Raw genomic sequence first — 21135 nt, forward strand, 5'->3', positions numbered from 1 at the left:
CTCTTAACACTCTTGACTCTTGACTCTTGACTCTTGACTCTTGACTCTCGTGACTCTTGACTCTTGACTCTTGACTCTTGACTCTTGACTCTTGACTCTTGACTCTTGACTCTTGACTCTTGACTCTTGACTCTTGACTCTTGACTCTTGACTCTTGACTCTTGACTCTTGACTCTTGACTCTTGACTCTTGACTCTTGAGTCTTGACTCTTGACTCTTGACTCTTGACTCTTGACTCTTGACTCTTGACTCTTGACTCTTGACTCTTGACTCTTGATTCTTGACTCTTGACTCTTGACTCTTGACTCTTGACTCTTGACTCTTGACTCTTGACTCTTGACTCTTAACACTCTTGACTCTTGACTCTTGACTCTCGTGACTCTTGACTCTTGACTCTTGACTCTTGACTCTTGACTCTAGACTCTTGACTCTTGACTCTTGACTCTTGACTCTTGACTCTTGACTCTTGACTCTTGACTCTTGACTCTTGACTCTTGACTCTTGACTCTTGACTCTTGACTCTTGACTCTTGACTCTTGACTCTTGACTCTTGACTCTTGACTCTTGACTCTTGACTCTTGACTCTTGACTCTTGACTCTTGACTCTTGACTCTTGACTCTTGACTCTTGACTCTTGACTCTTGACTCTTGACTCTTGACTCTTGACTCTTGACTCTTGACTCTTGACTCTTGACTCTTGACTCTTGACTCTTGACTCTTGACTCTTGACTCTTGACTCTTGACTCTTGACTCTTGACTTTTGACTCTTGACTCTTGACTCTTGACTTTTGACTCTTGACTCTTGACTCTTGACTCTTGACTCTTGACTCTTGACTCTTGACTCTTGACTCTTGACTCTTGACTCTTGACTCTTGACTCTTGACTCTTGACTCTTGACTCTTGACTCTTGACTCTTGACTCTTGACTCTTGACTCTTGACTCTTGACTCTTGACTCTTGACTCTTGACTCTTGACTCTTGACTCTTGACTCTTGACTCTTGACTCTTGACTCTTGACTCTTGACTCTTGACTCTTGACTCTTGACTCTTGACTCTTGACTCTTGACTCTTGACTCTTGACTCTTGACTCTTGACTCTTGACTCTTGACTCTTGACTCTTGACTCTTGACTCTTGACTCTTGACTCTTGACTCTTGACTCTTGACTCTTGACTCTTGACTCTTGACTCTTGACTCTTGACTCTTGACTCTTGACTCTTGACTCTTGACTCTTGACTCTTGACTCTTGACTCTTGACTCTTGACTCTTGACTCTTGACTCTTGACTCTTGACTCTTGACTCTTGACTCTTGACTCTTGACTCTTGACTCTTGACTCTTGACTCTTGACTTTTGACTTTTGACTCTTGACTCTTGACTCTTGACTCTTGACTCTTGACTCTTGACTCATGACTCATGACTCTTGACTCTTGACTCTTGACTCTTGACTCTTGACTCTTGACTCTTGACTCTTGACTCTTGACTCTTGACTCTTGACTCTTGACTCTTGACTCTTGACTCTTGACTCTTGACTCTTGACTCTTGACTCTTGACTCTTGACTCTTGACTCTTGACTCTTGACTCTTGACTCTTGACTCTTGACTCTTGACTCTTGATTCTTGACTCTTGACTCTTGACTCTCGTGACTCTTGACTCTTGACTCTTGACTCTCGTGACTCTTGACTCTTGACTCTTGACTCTTGACTCTTGACTCTTGACTCTTGACTCTTGACTCTTGACTCTTGACTCTTGACTCTTGACTCTTGACTCTTGACTCTTGAATCTTGACTCTTGACTCTTGACTCTTGACTCTTGACTCTTGACTATTGACTCTTGACTCTTGACTCTTGACTCTTGACTCTTGACTCTTGACTCTTGACTCTTGACTCTTGACTCTTGACTCTTGACTCTTGACTCTTGACTCTTGACTCTTGACTCTTGACTCTTGACTCTTGACTCTTGACTCTTGACTCTTGACTCTTGACTCTTGACTCTTGACTCTTGACTCTTGACTCTTGACTCTTGACTCTTGACTCTTGACTCTTGACTCTTGACTCTTGACTCTTGACTCTTGACTCTTGACTCTTGACTCTTGACTCCTGACTCTTGACTCTTGACTCTTGACTCTTGACTCTTGACTCTTGACTCTTGACTCTTGACTCTTGACTCTTGACTCTTGACTCTTGACTCTTGACTCTTGACTCTTGACTCTTGACTCTTGACTCTTGACTCTTGACTCTTGACTCTTGACTCTTGACTCTTGACTCTTGACTCTTGACTCTTGACTCTTGACTCTTGACTCTTGACTCTTGACTCTTGACTCTTGACTCTTGACTCTTGACTCTTGACTCTTGACTCTTGACTCTTGACTCTTGACTCTTGACTCTTGACTCTTGACTCTTGACTCTTGACTCTTGACTCTTGACTCTTGACTATTGACTCTTGACTCTTGACTCTTGACTCTTGACTCTTGACTCTTGACTCTTGATTCTTGACTCTTGACTCTTGACTCTTGACTCTTGACTCTGGACTCTTGACTCTTGACTCTTGACTCTTGACTCTTGACTCTTGACTCTTGACTCTTGACTCTTGACTCTTGACTCTTGACTCTTGACTCTTGACTCTTGACTCTTGACTCTTAACACTCTTGACTCTTGACTCTTGACTCTTGACTCTTGACTCTTGACTCTTGACTCTTGACTCTTGACTCTTGACTCTTGACTCTTGACTCTTAACACTCTTGACTCTTGACTCTTGACTCTTGACTCTTGACTCTTGACTCTTGACTCTTGACTCTTGACTCTTGACTCTTGACTCTTGACTCTTGACTCTTGACTCTTGACTCTTGACTCTTGACTCTTGACTCTTGACTCTTGACTCTTGACTCTTGACTCTTAACACTCTTGACTCTTGACTCTTGACTCTTGACTCTTGACTATTGACTCTTGACTCTTGACTCTTGACTCTTGACTCTTGACTCTTGACTCTTGACTCTTGACTCTTGACTCTTGACTCTAAACACTCTTGACTCTTGACTCTTGACTCTTGACTCTTGACTCTTGACTCTTGACTCTTGACTCTTGACTCTTGACTCTTGACTCTTGACTCTTGACTCTTGACTCTTGACTCTTGACTCTTGACTCTTGACTCTTGACTCTTGACTCTTGACTCTTGACTCTTGACTCTTGACTCTTGACTCTTGACTCTTGACTCTTGACTCTTGACTCTTGACTCTTGACTCTTGACTCTTGACTCTTGACTCTTGACTCTTGACTCTTGACTCTTGACTCTTGACTCTTGACTCTTGACTCTTGACTCTTGACTCTTGACTCTTGACTCTTGACTCTTGACTCTTGACTCTTGACTCTTGACTCTTGACTCTTGACTCTTGACTCTTGACTCTTGACTCTTGACTCTTGACTCTTGACTCTTGACTCTTGACTCTTGACTCTTGACTCTTGACTCTTGACTCTTGACTCTTGACTCTTGACTCTTGACTCTTGACTCTTGACTCTTGACTCTTGACTCTTGACTCTTGACTCTTGACTCTTGACTCTTGACTCTCGTGACTCTTGACTCTTGACTCTTGACTCTTGACTCTTGACTCTCGTGACTCTTGACTCTTGACTCTTGACTCTTGACTCTTGACTCTTGACTCTTGACTCTTGACTCTTGACTCTTGACTCTTGACTCTTGACTCTTGACTCTTGACTCTCGTGACTCTTGACTCTTGACTCTTGACTCTCGTGACTCTTGACTCTTGACTCTTGACTCTTGACTCTTGACTCTTGACTCTTGACTCTTGACTCTTGACTCTTAACACTCTTGACTCTTGACTCTTGACTCTTGACTCGTGACTCTTGACTCTTGACTCTTGACTCTTGACTCTCAACACTCTTGATTCTTGACTCTTGACTCTTGACTCTTGACTCTTGACTCTTGACTCTCGTGACTCTTGACTCTTGACTCTTGACTCTTGACTCTTAACACTCTTGACTCTTGACTCTTGACTCTTGACTCTTGACTCTTGACTCTCGTGACTCTTGACTCTTGACTCTTGACTCTTGACTCTTGACTCTTGACTCTTGACTCTTGACTCTTGACTCTTGACTCTTGACTCTTGACTCTTGACTCTTGACTCTTGACTCTTGACTCGTGACTCTTGACTCTTGACTCTTGACTCTTGACTCTTAACACTCTTGACTCTTGACTCTTGACTCTTGACTCTTGACTCTTGACTCTCGTGACTCTTGACTCTTGACTCTTGACTCTTGACTCTTAACACTCTTGACTCTTGACTCTTGACTCTTGACTCTTGACTCTCGTGACTCTTGACTCTTGACTCTTGACTCTTGACTCTTGACTCTTGACTCTTGACTCTTGACTCTTGACTCTTGACTCTTGACTCTTGACTCTTGACTCTTGACTCTTGACTCTTGACTCTTGACTCTTGACTCTTGACTCTTGACTCTTGACTCTTGACTCTTGACTCTTGACTCTTGACTCTTGACTCTTGACTCTTGACTCTTGACTCTTGACTCTTGACTCTTGACTCTTGACTCTTGACTCTTGACTCTTGACTCTTGACTCTTGACTCTTGACTCTTGACTCTTGACTCTTGACTCTTGACTCTTGACTCTTGACTCTTGACTCTTGACTCTTGACTCTTGACTCTTGACTCTTGACTCTTGACTCTTGACTCTTGACTCTTGACTCTTGACTCTTGACTCTTGACTCTTGACTCTTGACTCTTGACTCTTGACTCTTGACTCTCGTGACTCTTGACTCTTGACTCTTGACTCTTGACTCTTGACTCTTGACTCTTGACTCTTGACTCTTGACTCTTGACTCTTGACTCTCGTGACTCTTGACTCTTGACTCTTGACTCTCGTGACTCTTGACTCTTGACTCTTGACTCTCGTGACTCTTGACTCTTGACTCTTGACTCTTGACTCTTGACTCTTGACTCTTGACTCTTGACTCTTGACTTTTGACTCTTGACTCTTGACTTTTGACTCTTGACTCTTGACTCTTGACTCTTGACTCTTGACTCTTGACTCTTGACTCTTGACTCTTGACTCTTGACTCTTGACTCTTGACTCTTGACTCTTGACTCTTGACTCTTGACTCTTGACTCTTGACTCTTGACTCTTGACTCTTGACTCTTGACTCTTGACTCTTGACTCTTGACTCTTGACTCTTGACTCTTGACTCTTGACTCTTGACTCTTGACTCTCGACTCTTGACTCTTGACTCTTGACTCTTGACTCTTGACTCTTGACTCTTGACTCTTGACTCTTGACTCTTGACTCTTGACTCTTGACTCTTGACTCTTGACTCTTGACTCTTGACTCTTGACTCTTGACTCTTGACTCTTGACTCTTGACTCTTGACTCTTGACTCTTGACTCTTGACTCTTGACTCTTGACTCTTGACTCTTGACTCTTGACTCTTGACTCTTGACTCTTGACTCTTGACTCTTGACTCTTGACTCTTGACTCTTGACTCTTGACTCTTGACTCTTGACTCTTGACTCTTGACTCTTGACTTTTGACTCTTGACTTTTGACTCTTGGCTCTTGACTCTTGACTCTTGACTCTTGACTCTGCTCTGAACGTCAGGCTCTGGACATTAGACTCGTATCTTTTGATTCTGAACTGTAAAATCTGGACTCTCGAACTTTAACTAACTATGAACTGAGATCAAAACTTCTACTAAACACACATAAATCTTAACTCTGTTAACAAACTTTTGGAATCTGAACCCATCAATTTGGACTTTGGAATCCAGACTCTGAAGACTACATCTTGAATTCTAGACAGAATGCACCGAATTGACTGTAGTCTAATCCCGAAGAGTTAATGTTAGAAGCAGTCGCAACAACGATGTATACCAAAAAAATTGGATTCTAATTGTGAACAATGACAACCCTAAAAGTAATTATTGTTTTACCGCAAGTCATAATCCTGCCGGCAAACTGAGTCATAATACCTACGTTTGAACATACGCTTTAAAAGCAGAAGCACCCTTTCCCGAATCACGCAAAGATAATACTTACATTATTATTTTGCTGGTGATGTTGTTGTTGCTGCTGTTGTTGTTGTTGTTGTTGTTGTTGTTGTTGTTGTATAGCCTGCCTCTGCCGGTACTCCATGAGAGCTGCGACTGCTTTGTTGGCTGCTGCGGTGACGGCCGCTGCAGTGGTCATCTTGTTGTTTTCGGTTTCCCCTCGGTTGGCGCTGCTGTTGCTGTCGTTATTGGGTGTAGAATCAATGACAGTGGCACTGGTGGCGGTGGTGCCGTGCGTACAGGATCGGAAAGCAACGTTTTCCTCGGTCGGCAATTCTACCGGGAATCGGTTCTGTGCGATGGCCGTCGAGACTGCCGCTGACGTTGATGAGGGGAACGATTGTAGTCGGCTGTTTGCATCCGGGGTATCGATGCTTATCATTTGAGGGGATTTCGGATTGGTGGGGTTTCGGGCAAGTTGGGGGCACCGTGCAGGAAGTCACCTGAATACGATGCTGCAATGGTATTTTTTTATGTTTGGTGAGCACTAACAGGCTTAGATTCCGGATCGTTCTGTGGATAATAAAGAAACAAAAAAGACAGTTTAACATCAACAGTTTCCAACGAGAGGTAGAAGGTGCTGTCTGACATGCCATGCGGCAAGGAATGTGTCATCGAAAGAATTTAATGCTACCGATCCGGAGTCGATTCTTTATCCCTGTTGAACATAAAATCAGAATTTTCAAATAAATACAGACCTGAAACACAATGTGAAAAAATGTAAGGCGTTTATTAAAATTAAAATGGGGCCATATTCCTCTTTTGAGGGGTGCCAACATTTATAAAAGCAGTCAAGTTTTCAAGTCGAATAAAATCCACCCTTTTTTCTACTGTAATACTAGAATTGTATTATCGAGCTAACAAAAAAAAAACACTTTTGACTGCTCCCTGAAATTTTAGATTCTTTCCTATTCAACCGAGAACCTGCTTTTCATTTTTCTTTCAGTGATGTTCTGTCGGAAGCTGCTGGTCTTTATTTAAACCACATGAAAAGCATCCTTTTTGAGCTGTTCTAATTTGCATATTTTGCCTGTTTGATTCGAAACGTTCATCCGGAAGCACCAGGGCTAGTACGGCTGACTGGTCATCAGAATAGATCGGCTTAAGTATCACCACAGCAAACTCAATCTTTTGGATCAACACACAAACATGCTGTAGTCAATCCGTCCGTAGAGAACGCCCGGCATCCATTTGCCAGCCAGTATATTCTGTGGTTTGTGTTGAAGCTGTAACGGTGAAGGGTCTCAATGAGAATATTAGTAAACTTTTTGGGGGCTAATTTAGCACCCCATAACTCATCCTGAACCGACGGACAACAGTTCAACACTTTGGCATCGTTAGCCAACCACCGGAACAACCTAAGTTACTAACACAGGGCCCAGTTTTGCAGTGTGATTTGTTTTAAAGTCAAATTGGACAACGGACACTAACGGCGTTTATTTCAATGATTGTCCGGCAGTGATTTTACATCCAACTCAAAAGCCATTTGCAATAAATTTGTTGTAGTTTCCGTGCATAATTCCTACACCTGTGGGATGTAAAATGTTGATGGTGGAACATGAGTTGGAAATTCGTGTGTGATTAATTCATCTGAATTTTACTGTTTATTCTGTTTGGCTATTTTCAACAGAATTTCAAACTAACTATGAGAGAATCAAACACATTAGATTACAATATTAATGAAATTAATCGCAATCATTTTAATTAATTTTTGGTAAATTTGCTCCACTGATTGAACAATTTTTCCTGTCCGTTGCAGAATATTTTTTATAGAAAATATTTTTTATAGAAAATACTTACTACCTTCTAAAGACAGTCCCAGAAAGTATGGACGCACTTTGATTTCGCTGTAAATAATTCACAAGTGTTAGATATTCAAATTTTATTCGATATACTGATAATATTAGACTACAACAACAGAATATTTTTCTCAACATTTGCTACTTAGCCATTGTAGACTAAATTCCGTACAGACTTCTTGGCGACAAGTTTTGACACTTTTTTCCAATCTTTTTCGAACTGTTGAATGGTTTCGGCTGCCGAGAAATGTTTCCTAAGATGTGCCTTCGGTAATGCCCAAAATTCCTCAATTGGTCGAAGTTGTGGGCAATTTGGTGGATTCATGTCTTTTGGGACGAAAGTGACATTTTTGGTAGTATACCATTCTACCATTGATTTCGAGTAGTGGCAAGAAGCAAGATCTGGCCAGAAGTCAACAGGATCCTTGTGGCTTCGAATCATGGGTAGAAGTCGTTTTTGTAAACATTCTTCGATGTATATTCCGCTGTTCATTGAAGCAGTGGTGATGAAGGGTTTCGAAATCTTACCGCAGCTACAAATGGCTTGCCAGACCATAGCTTTCTTATCAATTTTTTCGATTTCAATCGATGTCTCGGACTGGTTTAACACTTGCCCTTGCCCTTCACCGTATAATATTGTGGTCCCGACAAGGATTTGTAATCGAGTTTCACGTAGGTTTCGTCGTCCCTGATTATGCAGCACAAATTTCCAGCAAGAATAGTATTGTACAGCTTTCGAACCCTCGGCCTGATCGATGATTCTAGTTTTGGACTACGGTTTGGTTGTTTCTGCTTCGTATAGGTTCGAAGATTCAAACGTTCTTTAGCACGAATAACATTTGACTTCGAAGTGCCCACTTTTTTGGCCACATCCCGAACTGAAACCTCCTTCTTTTGCTCGAACGCCTTCAGTATACGTTTATCCAACTGAGGGTAAGCAGGACCTTTTTTTCGACCCGTTTTCGATTTATCCTCAAAGGTGTTAACCTCACCGAACTTCCTGATTGCATTTCGCACGGCTTTTTCACTTACTTCTTCCATTTTTGCTTTCTTTCTCAGTGACAGTCCGCGTTCTGTGCACCATTTGTACACAATTTTTCGATGTTGTTGTGCTGAAAGTCCACGCATTTCGAAACAAATTAATGAAAACGAATAAACAACTGCACAAGTGGTTAGAGAAGAGTGTAAACAACAGGACGCAGCCATAAAAATTGACAGATTCTGAACCATTGCGAAATGGCAGCGGTTTTTGTTTGCGTCCTTAGTTTCTGGGACAGTCTTCAATTCACTTAACAACTAAACTTTAGAGATCAATTTATCTATTTATCTGTAGAAAAATAAAAATGTCTCCAACTTTCGTGCATACTTTCAAGCACCGGTAAGATATGAAGTCGTTCAAGGTGGAAGCTGTACCAAAATTCAATGATAAAAACGACGAAGTTTTCCTGTGTGATAATGGGCGATAAAACTTATGCGATGTAAAACTGTAAGCCTCCCGGAGTGTCTTTTTATATTTCAGGCTAAAAAGAAAGACCAAGTTTCTCAAAAAAAAAATTTAGTTTGGCAGGCAATATGAAGCTGTGGTCAAGCAAGCCCAAGCTTCATCACTACCGGAGCGGTAAACAAGATATACCCTGAAGAATGCGAAAAGATGCGATTGATCGCAACCTATCAAGCGGTATTGGTCTCTCGTGAAGATATAACTATCTCAATATAAACAACAAACTATAACTATAGAAAAATTTCGAAAATCTTGGACAAAAGCAGGTATACCCAATCAGATGGTAATAACAGAATTATAACAACTGGAGTAATTTATTTCAGTAATTTATTTTGTAACAAATTTGGCGAAATATTTTTGGCTGGTAAGCTGTTAAAATAACAAAAATCATAACAAAAAAGACTCTAGCGGGAACAAAATCGTAACAGATTGTTAAACGTTTGTATCACAATTATTATTGAATTTGATATAACTACAGAAGTCTGAAAGCAGAAATTTATAACAATTGTTGTAATAAATTAGATAGAAAATTTAACACTGAAAAACTATATCACAGCCAACAGTTAGCATCGTTTCAATCCTAAATTGTTGAATAATTTTTTTTATTAAATAATTTATTAAAAAAATCAGTAGTCAGTAGTATCTTGTTTTAGTTTTTTGACATTCCGATCATTATATTTCGATATAATGTAACGGAAGAACTCATTTTTCCAATTAATGAACGTTATCATGAGTCTTGCAAACAAAAATAAAACATCATAACTGATTTTGTTTTAAATATTGTTATCATAAGTTTTAACTTTCAACTGTTTTCATTTGATAAAAATCTCAAAATAACACAACTGTTGATATACTTGTGTTATGATTTTGTTATGTGCATCTGATCGGGAATCGATTTCAGAGACCCCAATGTGAACTCAAAAGTTCATAGTTTTTTATGTAACCTTAACAAGTAACTGTGATTAGTTTCAAGATGGCTAATGAAGCAAAATTAAAGAAATAAAAAATGAATTTAGGATTGAGCTTGCATCCAGTTGGTTTTACTCAAAATATAATTCTTCCCGATTTTCCGCGAACAAGCCTTATAGAGGCAGTTATCCAATATTCTATCAAAACTTTACATCCGTCTATGATTGGTTGAAAATTTCACAATTTTCAGGTACTTGTAGAGCCTCAATTTAAAAGACTCATTTGTAAGTAAAACTTCCGCAGCTTGATATCGCTTGCCCAATCGAAAAGTTTCTTGTGAATTCATCACCAAAAAATAACTTTTATCTATCTTTACCTAGAATCTTAAAGAAAAGTATCATTTAAAGAAGGAAAAATTTCTAAAAATATGAAACGGTCTCTTTGAACTATGACTCGCATCTTGATAATTACAGAACATATGACAACTGGCTTGAAGGTCCAGGGCAAGAGCAAGAGCAAGAGCAAGAGCGAGAGCAAGAGCAAGAGCAAGAGCAAGAGCAAGAGCAAGAGCAAGAGCAAGAGCAAGAGCAAGAGCAAGAGCAAGAGCAAGAGCAAGAGCAAGAGCAAGAGCAAGAGCAAGAGCAAGAGCAAGAGCAAGAGCAAGAGCAAGAGCAAGAGCAAGAGCAAGAGCAAGAGCAAGAGCAAGAGCAAGAGCAAGAGCAAGAGCAAGAGCAAGAGCAAGAGCAAGAGCAAGAGCAAGAGCAAGAGCAAGAGCAAGAGCAAGAGCAAGAGCAAGAGCAAGAGCAAGAGCAAGAGCAAGAGCAAGAGCAAGAGCAAGAGCAAGAGCAAGAGCAAGAGCAAGAGCAAGAGCAAGAGCAAGAGCAAGAGCAAGAGCAAGAGCAAGAGCAAGAGCAAGAGCAAGAGCAAGAGCAAGAGCAAGAGCAAGAGCAAGAGCAAGAGCAAGAGCAAGAGCAAGAGCAAGAGCAAGAGCAAGAGCAAGAGCAAGAGCAAGAGCAAGAGCAAGAGCAAGAGCAAGAGCAAGAGCAAGAGCAAGAGCAAGAGCAAGAGCAAGAGCAAGAGCAAGAGCAAGAGCAAGAGCAAGAGCAAGAGCAAGAGCAAGAGCAAGAGCAAGAGCAAGAGCAAGAGCCAGAGCAAGAGCAAGAGCAAGAGCAAGAGCAAGAGCAAGAGCAAGAGCAAGAGCAAGAGCAAGAGCAAGAGCAAGAGCAAGAGCAAGAGCAAGAGCAAGAGCAAGAGCAAGAGCAAGAGCAAGAGCAAGAGCAAGAGCAAGAGCAAGAGCAAGAGCAAGAGCAAGAGCAAGAGCAAGAGCAAGAGCAAGAGCAAGAGCAAGAGCAAGAGCAAGAGCAAGAGCAAGAGCAAGAGCAAGAGCAAGAGCAAGAGCAAGAGCAAGAGCAAGAGCAAGAGCAAGAGCAAGAGCAAGAGCAAGAGCAAGAGCAAGAGCAAGAGCAAGAGCAAGAGCAAGAGCAAGAGCAAGAGCAAGAGCAAGAGCAAGAGCAAGAGCAAGAGCAAGAGCAAGAGCAAGAGCAAGAGCAAGAGCAAGAGCAATGCACAAATCTCCAAATAACAAGGGGAACGTGCCACTTGAGCCAAATAGTACTGATTCCAATACATGAAGCTCACAGAAACTATTTTGATCGGCATGTTGCAAACTGCTCAAAATGGTAATGTTTTCGATCAGTTCATCTCATAATTATGCTCGATTCGTGATACCCGTGTTCGATTTACAGCTTCGGGGAGGCATGTTTTCCAACCCAGTAACAATTGAACATCAGCGCACAACTTCCATCTATCACCAATGAAAACCAGAAACCTGAAACTTTGACGTCCCACTCCTTTTGTGCTCTCTCTCTCTCGCTCTGGTATTTCAAACATTCACCAACACGTCACTTTTAGACTTTCCATTTTCCCACAGAACAATGCAATGCTGCTCTCCCACGAGGCCTACGTTCATTGGATGCCTGCCTGCCTGCCTGGCACCCACCAACAGTTCTCGAACAGTGACTGACACATTCACTTTCTGTCTGTTTTCTCCCGTTCGATGCAACGCGCAGCACACTAGACCGTGTCCAACCCAATTATTCGGGGAAAAACTGGTTGCCAACAGTGGCTCGTTGTATCAACAACTTTCACGATAACAGGTTGCCCGAAGGGCAGATATGGAACAATACGGAATGCCGTTCGCCTCCCTTCCATTGCCGGCCGAGCATTCCCAACAAGCTCCAAATTCTGACAACCTTTTGTAAACCTATTCTAGCCTACTGCAGATGTTACCAGCGTATTTGCAATTCCACCCTCATGTGCTGCTAGGTCAGCATAACAACGCCTTGTAGAAACCGGAGGATATGCGGCACATTCATTGTGCAACATTTGAGTTGGAACTCAGAAAAAAAACAAATACAACACTCTCGCTTCCACCGGTCGATATGTGAGATCAAACTGAAGGAAACAGATTCTCTGTGCATTCACAGATGCAGGCAACCATGAGGATGACATCTGAGTGCCTATTTGTAGTAAAATCGTGGGTTTGTGTTTTTCTTTGCATATTTGCTCCTCAGGGGGAAGGCGTCAGTTAACAGCGGAAGGAATGGTTTATCATGAGCAATTTCTACACAGAGAGAAACAAACCGTGTCGTTGCAGCAGGCGTTGATTTTTGTTCGGAAACTTTCGAAAACCGTTGGGCTGTAAAACCCTTTCGTGTCCAAGTGCAGGCTAATGTCGTTTTCGTTTTTACCAATTGCACTACACCAGTACTACACTTTTTCTGCACCGATACCACTGGTCTTCAAAAGTTTGGTGTAGCTCTGTGCAATGGAATTGTTTATTGTAGTCAATGGTTACTGTTTATGTTTTCGTCATTTTCGTTCGTTTATTCATGCCTCAGTGTAGCACTGTACCGGTGTAGTGCAAATTAAAAACGAAAACGCCATAAGTTTTCGTTATGTTGCAAAAATTATTACGATTTTAAATTCTTGTTATTTTATTTAATGATAATTCTTTCACAAAATAAATGAAATTACACATAGATAATAAAAGTTTTATTTAGTAACGTTATCAATCGTCTAGGTATAAGTAATGGAGAACTTCGTATTTGTGACAAAATTTGAAATTTAAAGCGATGACAGATGTATTTTCATATATCAATAGATTACATTCAATACCAGGTACAAGAATTTGAAATTTATGTTTTGAGTTGTCTCAACATATCAAAATAAATAGATATTTTCACAGAAATTTTCAAATATTACAATAAAACTCTTATAAAAAAGGACTAAGTACTAAGCTAAGTACTTTTGGCTTTTCATCGATTCTTTTTGATACAAGCTAAAATTGCTAGGAAAAAATTTATTTCAAATTTACAAAAAAAAATTAGTTTTGCAATGACTGAATGGAAACATATATTGGGAGAAGCCAAATGAATGAATAACTTAACAGAAAAGATGATTTATTGGAAAAAGATACGCTCACAGACAGGACTCGAACCTGCGTTCTTATGCATTCCGTGTATACGCGCTACTATTGCATAAGAACGCTGGTTCGAGTCCTGTCCATGAGCGTATATTTTTTTTTTCAATAAATCATCTTTTCTGTTAAGTTTTTCATTTATTTGGCTTCTCCAATATATCTTTCCACTCAGTCATTGCAAAACTGAACTCAGTTATGGCGGCTTTACGTCAAACCAACTAAAATTAAAACGTCGGAAAAAAATTTCTAAAAGTTGATATCTACACTTACGCAAGAGATACGTGCCGTGTAAAAAACCGCGCAAAAAAAAGCGTAACTTCGGAGATTCTTCTATATCAAATGTCTTAGAAATGCATGAAACGTCCAGATGTAATGTAAAAAAATATATTTTTGAAAAATATCGACTTTGGGATTTTGGTGAAATTTGAGATTTCCGGAATCGAAATTTTTCATGCCGAATGTCTTGTAAATGCATGAAACGTCGAGATCTGGTGTAATCTAAAAAAAAACATGAATCAACTCTGGGACTTCGGAAATCCGCATAAAAAAACGCAAAACTAAAGAATTTTTTTCAAAGCGAAATCTCCAAGAAATGCATGAAACGTCCAGCACTAGTGTTACCTCAGAATTTTTTTAAATCAGCTTTTCATGTATTTCTAACACAAAACAAGTAAGCCGGATAACTTTTAAAATTTGCATAAAAAAACTGCGTAACTTCAGAGATCCACGTAAAAGAAAGACCTCAGTGTACATAAAAATTTTTAAAATATTATATGTTTGACACTGTACAAAGAACTCAAAGCGATCCTTGGGGCGATATACTTTTTGCGGGGGTCGAAGTAAACAAAAACTGACTATGGGGTTCGACGAGCTCTAGAAATCGACTCCCTATTGTTTGATATAAGTTTTCTTTTGTTTCGATTATAGAGATTTCAACCTTAAGGTCATTCGCCTCTTCGGGCCAGAAAAATCTTCAGACCCTATGTGCGGGGATGGGAATCGAACCCAAGTGGGCTGCGTGAAAGGGCATCCACTTACCCATCACGCTATACCCGTCCCCATTTGATATAAGTTGTTATTTGAAATATTCATGCTAGAAAAGTTATGTTTATTTGACCATCCGCTAAAATTGGTAAGTATTTTACATCAATATAAAAAAAGTAAGAAATTTAATTTTCGAAGGAATTTGTGAATGGGGGTCTGAGGCCTAAGTTAATTTTAGTAAAGTCAGTACCCGAGTAAAGTCTAACATCAAAATTAGAACAAATTGATATTTGATTATGATAGCAACATCAGATTGAAATCCTTATATGATATCGACTCATCAAATTTTCAATGATTATAACATTGTGTTATCATTTTGCTGTTTAAAGGCAAAAGTTTTGTGAAACTCAAAAAAATGAAAATATTAATATCAACAACTTAGTGAATCCTTTGCAATTGAGCAAATTTCAAATGGCAGCACAAAAATACAAAGTTAAGTTTCAATGGAAGAATTATTCCTTCAATCCTTCGTTGTCTTTTACAAAAATGCTTTGACATCCGCCGAGATCCTGCAGTTGACCGCAATCATAACCGCGATTTTTTACAACATTTTTTCAACTTCTACGCAAATAATGCTCTTTCCTTTTAACCACGAGAATATTGGTGTCAAACCACACGTCTGTGAGGCATTAGATAAATTGGCGATCATCGGTACCACGTTTGTCTGAAGCAGGTCAATCTGAATAGTGGCTTTGGCATTCCCATCTCGCTGCCGTAGAAGGAGCTTATTTCTGAATTTGGTATGAGAAATATATTTGACGTCATCTATTTCCTTATAGATACGTTAAGTATCCGATCCTGTAACATTATTTGCGTTCAGTTTAAAAAAAAAAATGTTTCGATGTTTGCGAAGTTCATTCCAAAGTTCTTAGACCATTATTTTCAGTGCATCCAGAAATCGGGGACCTGGATGGCGAAAATAATCTACTCGCCAAACCCGTTCTGAAAATATCCATAGCTTTATATCCAACAGTATGGAAAAATTCATTGTTTACGAAGTTCGAACATCGAGCATTGAATGTCTCAGATTTGAGAACCTAGAGCTAATTCTTAATAATACTTTAGTGGTTTAGAGGAGCCACCAAGAAATATATGTTTAACTTGTATATTCCTAAGTAGTCCATAAACTGTGTCGAAGAATCTCTTCAAAACAATTCTCATTTCTAGTTATAAATGCTTAGAACTTCATATTCTCACTAACGCTAGATCAGGAATCAGAACAAATTGGCTCAAATGGCACGTTCCCCTTGATATTTAGAGATTTGTGCCTTGCCATCAATTTGTTTTTAGCTTCATTTTCCCGATATATAAGAGGGAAGGATTGAAAGGAAATGGTAAGGGTTGGACTAGGAGGATGGGAAAAATTGACGACACAAAAACACATAAAAGCAGAAGTAAATTCTGCACCCCTAAGGGATCCCGAACATTCTGCTGAGGATCACATTTAGTGGAAGCAGAAGTAAATTCTGAACCTCTACGAGGTCCCGAACAGTCTGCTATTAATAAAACCTCCAACCCCCGAGAGAAATTAGAGATCTTACAAAAGCGACACCATTCTGCACTCCCGGAAGAATGCAGAACGATTTGCAGTATGTACGAGCAGAAGTAAATTCGGTACCCCCTAAAGGATGCCAAACAATCTGCTAAACCCTATTTAAGGTGAATACCGAAGGGATTCATTCACTCCAGGAAGAACGATGAACCCTTCTGACTATAGCTCCTTACCACATTGGGTGAGAAACGAGATAATATCGTTCAATTTTAGCTCCGCATACACAGACTCAACCATGTATGGAGAACCAAAAACCCGGATACTTAGCTGCGTCAATGCGGGACAGTTACATATCAGATGATATGAAGTACCATAATCGCATTCACACAAATCACACGAATAATACTCAGCACGTTGAATAGTAGCCATGTGATAATTGAGTTTGCAATGTCCAGTCAGAGCTCTGACCAGAATACTGCTATGATGCTTGGAGAAATGCAGTAGACATTTTGACATTTTCAGATTTAAATCTGGTAGAAATGCTTTTGTCTGAGCGCAAGTTTGCAAGCTGCGCCAGTAGCTGGCATGTTTGGATGCAGCCCAAGAACGAATCTTGTGCTTTATCCAACTAGTTGAAAGTGGTAAAGCTGGTTCAGGACCAACCAAATCATTCGTTGCACCAGCTCTAGCCAACTCATCAGCCCATTAATTTCCAGTAATACCAGAATGGCCGGGTACCCATAAGAAGTAAACAGCATTTGAAATGCTGAGGTCTTCAATTTGAGTTCGACATGCGATCACTAGATTCGACCGTGAGTCATTCGAACTGAGTGCTTTTAAGACTGCCTGACTGTCGGAACAAAAATAAATTTGTTTACCACAGATCCTCTGCTAAAGTGCCGATTGTACTCCACACAGAATTGCGTAGATTTCTGCTTGGAACACAGTACAGTATCTACCAAGTGAATGAGACTGTTCCAGCCTCATTTCACGACAGTAGACACCAACACCAGCACGACCATTCAACAGAGAACCGTCCGTATAACAAACTATGTGTTCATCAAGTTGTCGTTCCAGACAACCAGACAACCATTCCTCACGAAGAGGATAGCTCACATTGAATGTTTTGAAAGGAAAACTGCACGTGAGAGTTAGGTCACTAGGAGCGAGTAAATACTCATCCCACGTAACCATTTGAGACCACAAGCGAGTGTGGCTAGTAGCATAATCTAATGGGTTACTGTTCCAAAGCCCTGTAACCCTAAGACGGTATGCACAAGATAATGCTTCTTGTTTCAGGAACACATGTAGTGGTTTAATGCACAGTAGCGCCTCTAGAGCAGCAGTATGAGTTGTCGTGAATGCTCCTGTCATCGCCATTAGGACCATCCTTTGGAGATGAGCTAATTCTTAATAATACTTTAGTGGCTTAGAGGAGCCACCAAGAAATATATGTTTAACTTGTATATTCCTAAGTAGTCTATAAACTGTGTCGAATAATCTCTTATTTCTAGTTATAAATGAATTCTTATTTCTAGTTATAAATGCTTAGAACTTCATATTCTCACTAACGCTAGATACTATGAGAAGTATTTTGTCAATCATTTAATAGATCTTGGAACTTTAATACACTTTTCTAAAGAAACCGTCTAACTAAATCTTCATAATTTTGAGTCACAGGACTAATTCTGCATCAAATGATCGTAAATTATAAGTCTACACAAGAACTGAAGAGATTGTGGTTCTATCTATGGTCAGAAGCGAGATAATCGATCATTGTCCCAATTAGTCGAAAAAACAAATAATCTGGGATACCTTATTGCCGGATTTCTAATTCACGTTCACTGTGTTGTGAAAGACTTCACTGTAAAACATTCGGTCTTCAGAGGCTCTAAATTTGTATTTCAAAGTGATTACATATGCGAGTTATGTGCGATCAAGTAGATAACTCAATTTGATGTTATGTTTGAATGCCACAGCTTTGGATATGAGAAGGACAAAGAGAACATTTTTATACTGTATACTCAAATAGCCACACTGCTATTCACGGTGGATGCGGGATGGAAGCGACGCATATAATAAAATACACCGCACCGCGTCACCGCTTTGACATTCATGATATGTCACAAATACGAAGTTTCCCTTTACTTACGCTTGGACTTTTGATTACGTTGATAATTAGAACTTTTATTATCTATATGTAATTGAAGGATGTCACAGTTTATTTATTTTGTAAAAAAATATTTTTCAAATGATCTTAAAATGTTCAAAATCGGACTACTAATGACTGAGATATGGTCAATCGAATTAAGTGTTCTTATTCTTTTAAAAACAACTTTGGTTCGCAGTTTTTCTTAAAACTTTGGGTAGCCAATTCTGTTTTTCATAACCCTAAGTAAATTTAATTCTCAATGAATGTACCTTTCTTATGATGGTAAAACTATTAAAATCGATTAAAAACTAGCTGGGATGAAGTCAGTCAAAATTATCCTTTCCATTTTGTATGCCCTTGGGATTCGAAGCGTTAAACACGACCTAAACGTTTACAGTCAATAAGACGATAACGTTTGCTAAAAAAGGGGTTGGGTAATTTCAGAGACATAACTGGATGATGTGAATACGAATAAAACTGACACTCTTTCTTTATACTTCCGAATATCAATTAGTTAATCGAATGTGAGAATTGTGCAAACTTTTCCCTTCTTTATTACTAGAAATTAAAACGATGCACATACACTAAAGTACGGATGAGTTACGTCAAACATTCTAACATACAATTAAATATTTCGGTATAATTTGTACAGTTCTTTAAAATAAAAATGAAGACATACACGTTGAAAACGTTCTTTATTCGATATCATATGAAAAATTTCCTCTAATTTAATGCAAATGTAACGAACAATAAAATATGTGACGTCACTTGCACATTCTGAAGTCAACAAAATTCATTCAAACCAATACACGCAAAATACATTTAAAAAAGAGCCGTGAAAAAACTGTGAAAATTTTCTGATTAGAATCTTTCAGATTGTGAACCTTCACTAAACTGATTATATTTACTTCCGATTTGCATATTTGAACAGATAAGCAATTCTAATAGAACTTTAGATACTATTCGAGGCCATTAAAAGGACTGATTTTCCATAATGTTCCCCATCGTTGTCCACTTTTCGTTGTATTTATCTCCAATGCAAACGAACAGCAGCAGGAGGGCCCTTGTTTGAAGCGAAGATGGTTCTGCGAACGTCCCGCAATTGATTCAATACTGAACTGAGTTCTCGATACTAGAACTTGTAGGAAGCAAAAATTTTGTTGATACGTTCGATACAACAAGAGATATTCACGATCAAAAACTTATCACTCTTTCAGAGGGTAAATTTTGAAAAGGCGCAAAAGAAAAAAACCCCGGATTAAAAAAATTCTGGCGATAATAAATTAGGTGACCACCGTATTTTTTTGGACACTAAAATATTCTAAAATGATTGACAAAATATTTTCAGACAAATATGTTTGCCGTCAGCATTGGAGAATTTTTTCTGTTTCATTTTTATTAAAAGCATTTCTAGTTCAAGAATCACTGAATGGGGGGCATAAAAAAGAATAATTCGGTGTGCATGCCTTTCGAGTAGGAGAGTCTGGACTTCCATTAGTGAAGATATATTTCGGTTTTGATGATTTATGTAAAAATGACAATTTTTACACAAATCATCAAACAAACGATTCTCCGAAAAACCATGTATCTTTCTGTATAACAAGAAAACCCATTCGCAGAGAATTTGCACATGATTTCTCACTGCCTAACTGGGCAAAGAATAAGAACGTTTTGATTGTCATAAATAGAAAATTTCAGAGTCTATTATGATTTTTGATTTGGCAAGCAATTTGTACATACGGTTGCACTCCTTTCCTCTGACGGTGAGTTTTGCTTGAAAGTACACTCAAGTCTCTTTTTATGCGATTTTTAAGCTGTTTCGTTTTATGCTAGTTTCCAATATTATGCGGTTTTTGATGCGAATTTTCCAAGTTATGTGGTTTCCCCTACATAAAAAAGACTTGAGAGTATAACAAATTTTCAATCCTAAGCTTAACAATTCGTGTTACTATCTAAATTGGGAATACCGTACTCAGCTGTAAAATTTTCCTTAAAAAACACCAATCTGCGTCGTCTTTAATTGATTTGGTTTTACAAACCGATCTGAGACTAGGTTTCAGGATTTCCTTCAAGATTATGTTTTAATCGGCTTGAGCAAATTCTTTCTCCGGTGAATGGATACTGTCGTACTTGACCAATAAATAAACGTCTGACACCTTCTATAATCCGACCACAATGACCATTGTTTATCATGAAAACTCGAAGCTAACACAGCACAATTCCAGCCATGCTGATCCAGTTTTATGACAGCCAGCCAGAGTTCATTAATCAAGGCGTTGCTCAGCAACCAGTCGACTACTGGCGCTGAATGCCTGGTCCGATCCGACCGAGAAGATACTAGCATTTGAAAGTGCATTCATTTCATTCTGATCAACAAGTAGGCAATTTATCTCCGGGAAAACATCCAAGCTAGATGCTATTCCTTCCTGTAAAAGACCACCGCGTCTGCTTTCGGCAACCCTGCTCAAAGCCGGCGAACCAAACAGTAACGAGGAACCAACGAATCCTCCTTCATCTCTATTTGCATCGACGACGTAAGGATCCCGGACGAGAACGTACATCTGTTGTTGGCCATAGCCATAGTGCCTCTTCTTGGGATGCTTGTTTGGCTTGCTGCCAGACAGTGTTTTCCGCACATCCGAGCGAGATTTCTGACCAACCGACGATGGACGCCAGAGAAAATATATGCCCGG

General features: G+C 39.5%; 1 protein-coding gene across 5 annotated transcripts in view; it reads right to left on the minus strand.

Annotated features, from left to right (window-relative positions):
* LOC131439112 (RNA binding protein fox-1 homolog 2-like) overlaps positions 1 to 21135 on the minus strand; it is a 573206-nt gene that overhangs the window by 449339 nt on the left and 102732 nt on the right. For all 5 annotated transcript variants that reach the window (XM_058609730.1, XM_058609729.1, XM_058609732.1 and 2 more), the window contains exon 2: positions 6054 to 6577. In XM_058609730.1, the coding sequence (XP_058465713.1) occupies positions 6054 to 6446 (393 nt within the window). In that variant the 5' untranslated portion in view covers positions 6447 to 6577. The remainder of the gene's footprint in view (positions 1 to 6053; positions 6578 to 21135) is intronic.

This window comes from Malaya genurostris, chromosome 3 (assembly GCF_030247185.1).
Source record: "Malaya genurostris strain Urasoe2022 chromosome 3, Malgen_1.1, whole genome shotgun sequence".
Classification (NCBI taxonomy): domain Eukaryota; kingdom Metazoa; phylum Arthropoda; class Insecta; order Diptera; family Culicidae; genus Malaya; species Malaya genurostris.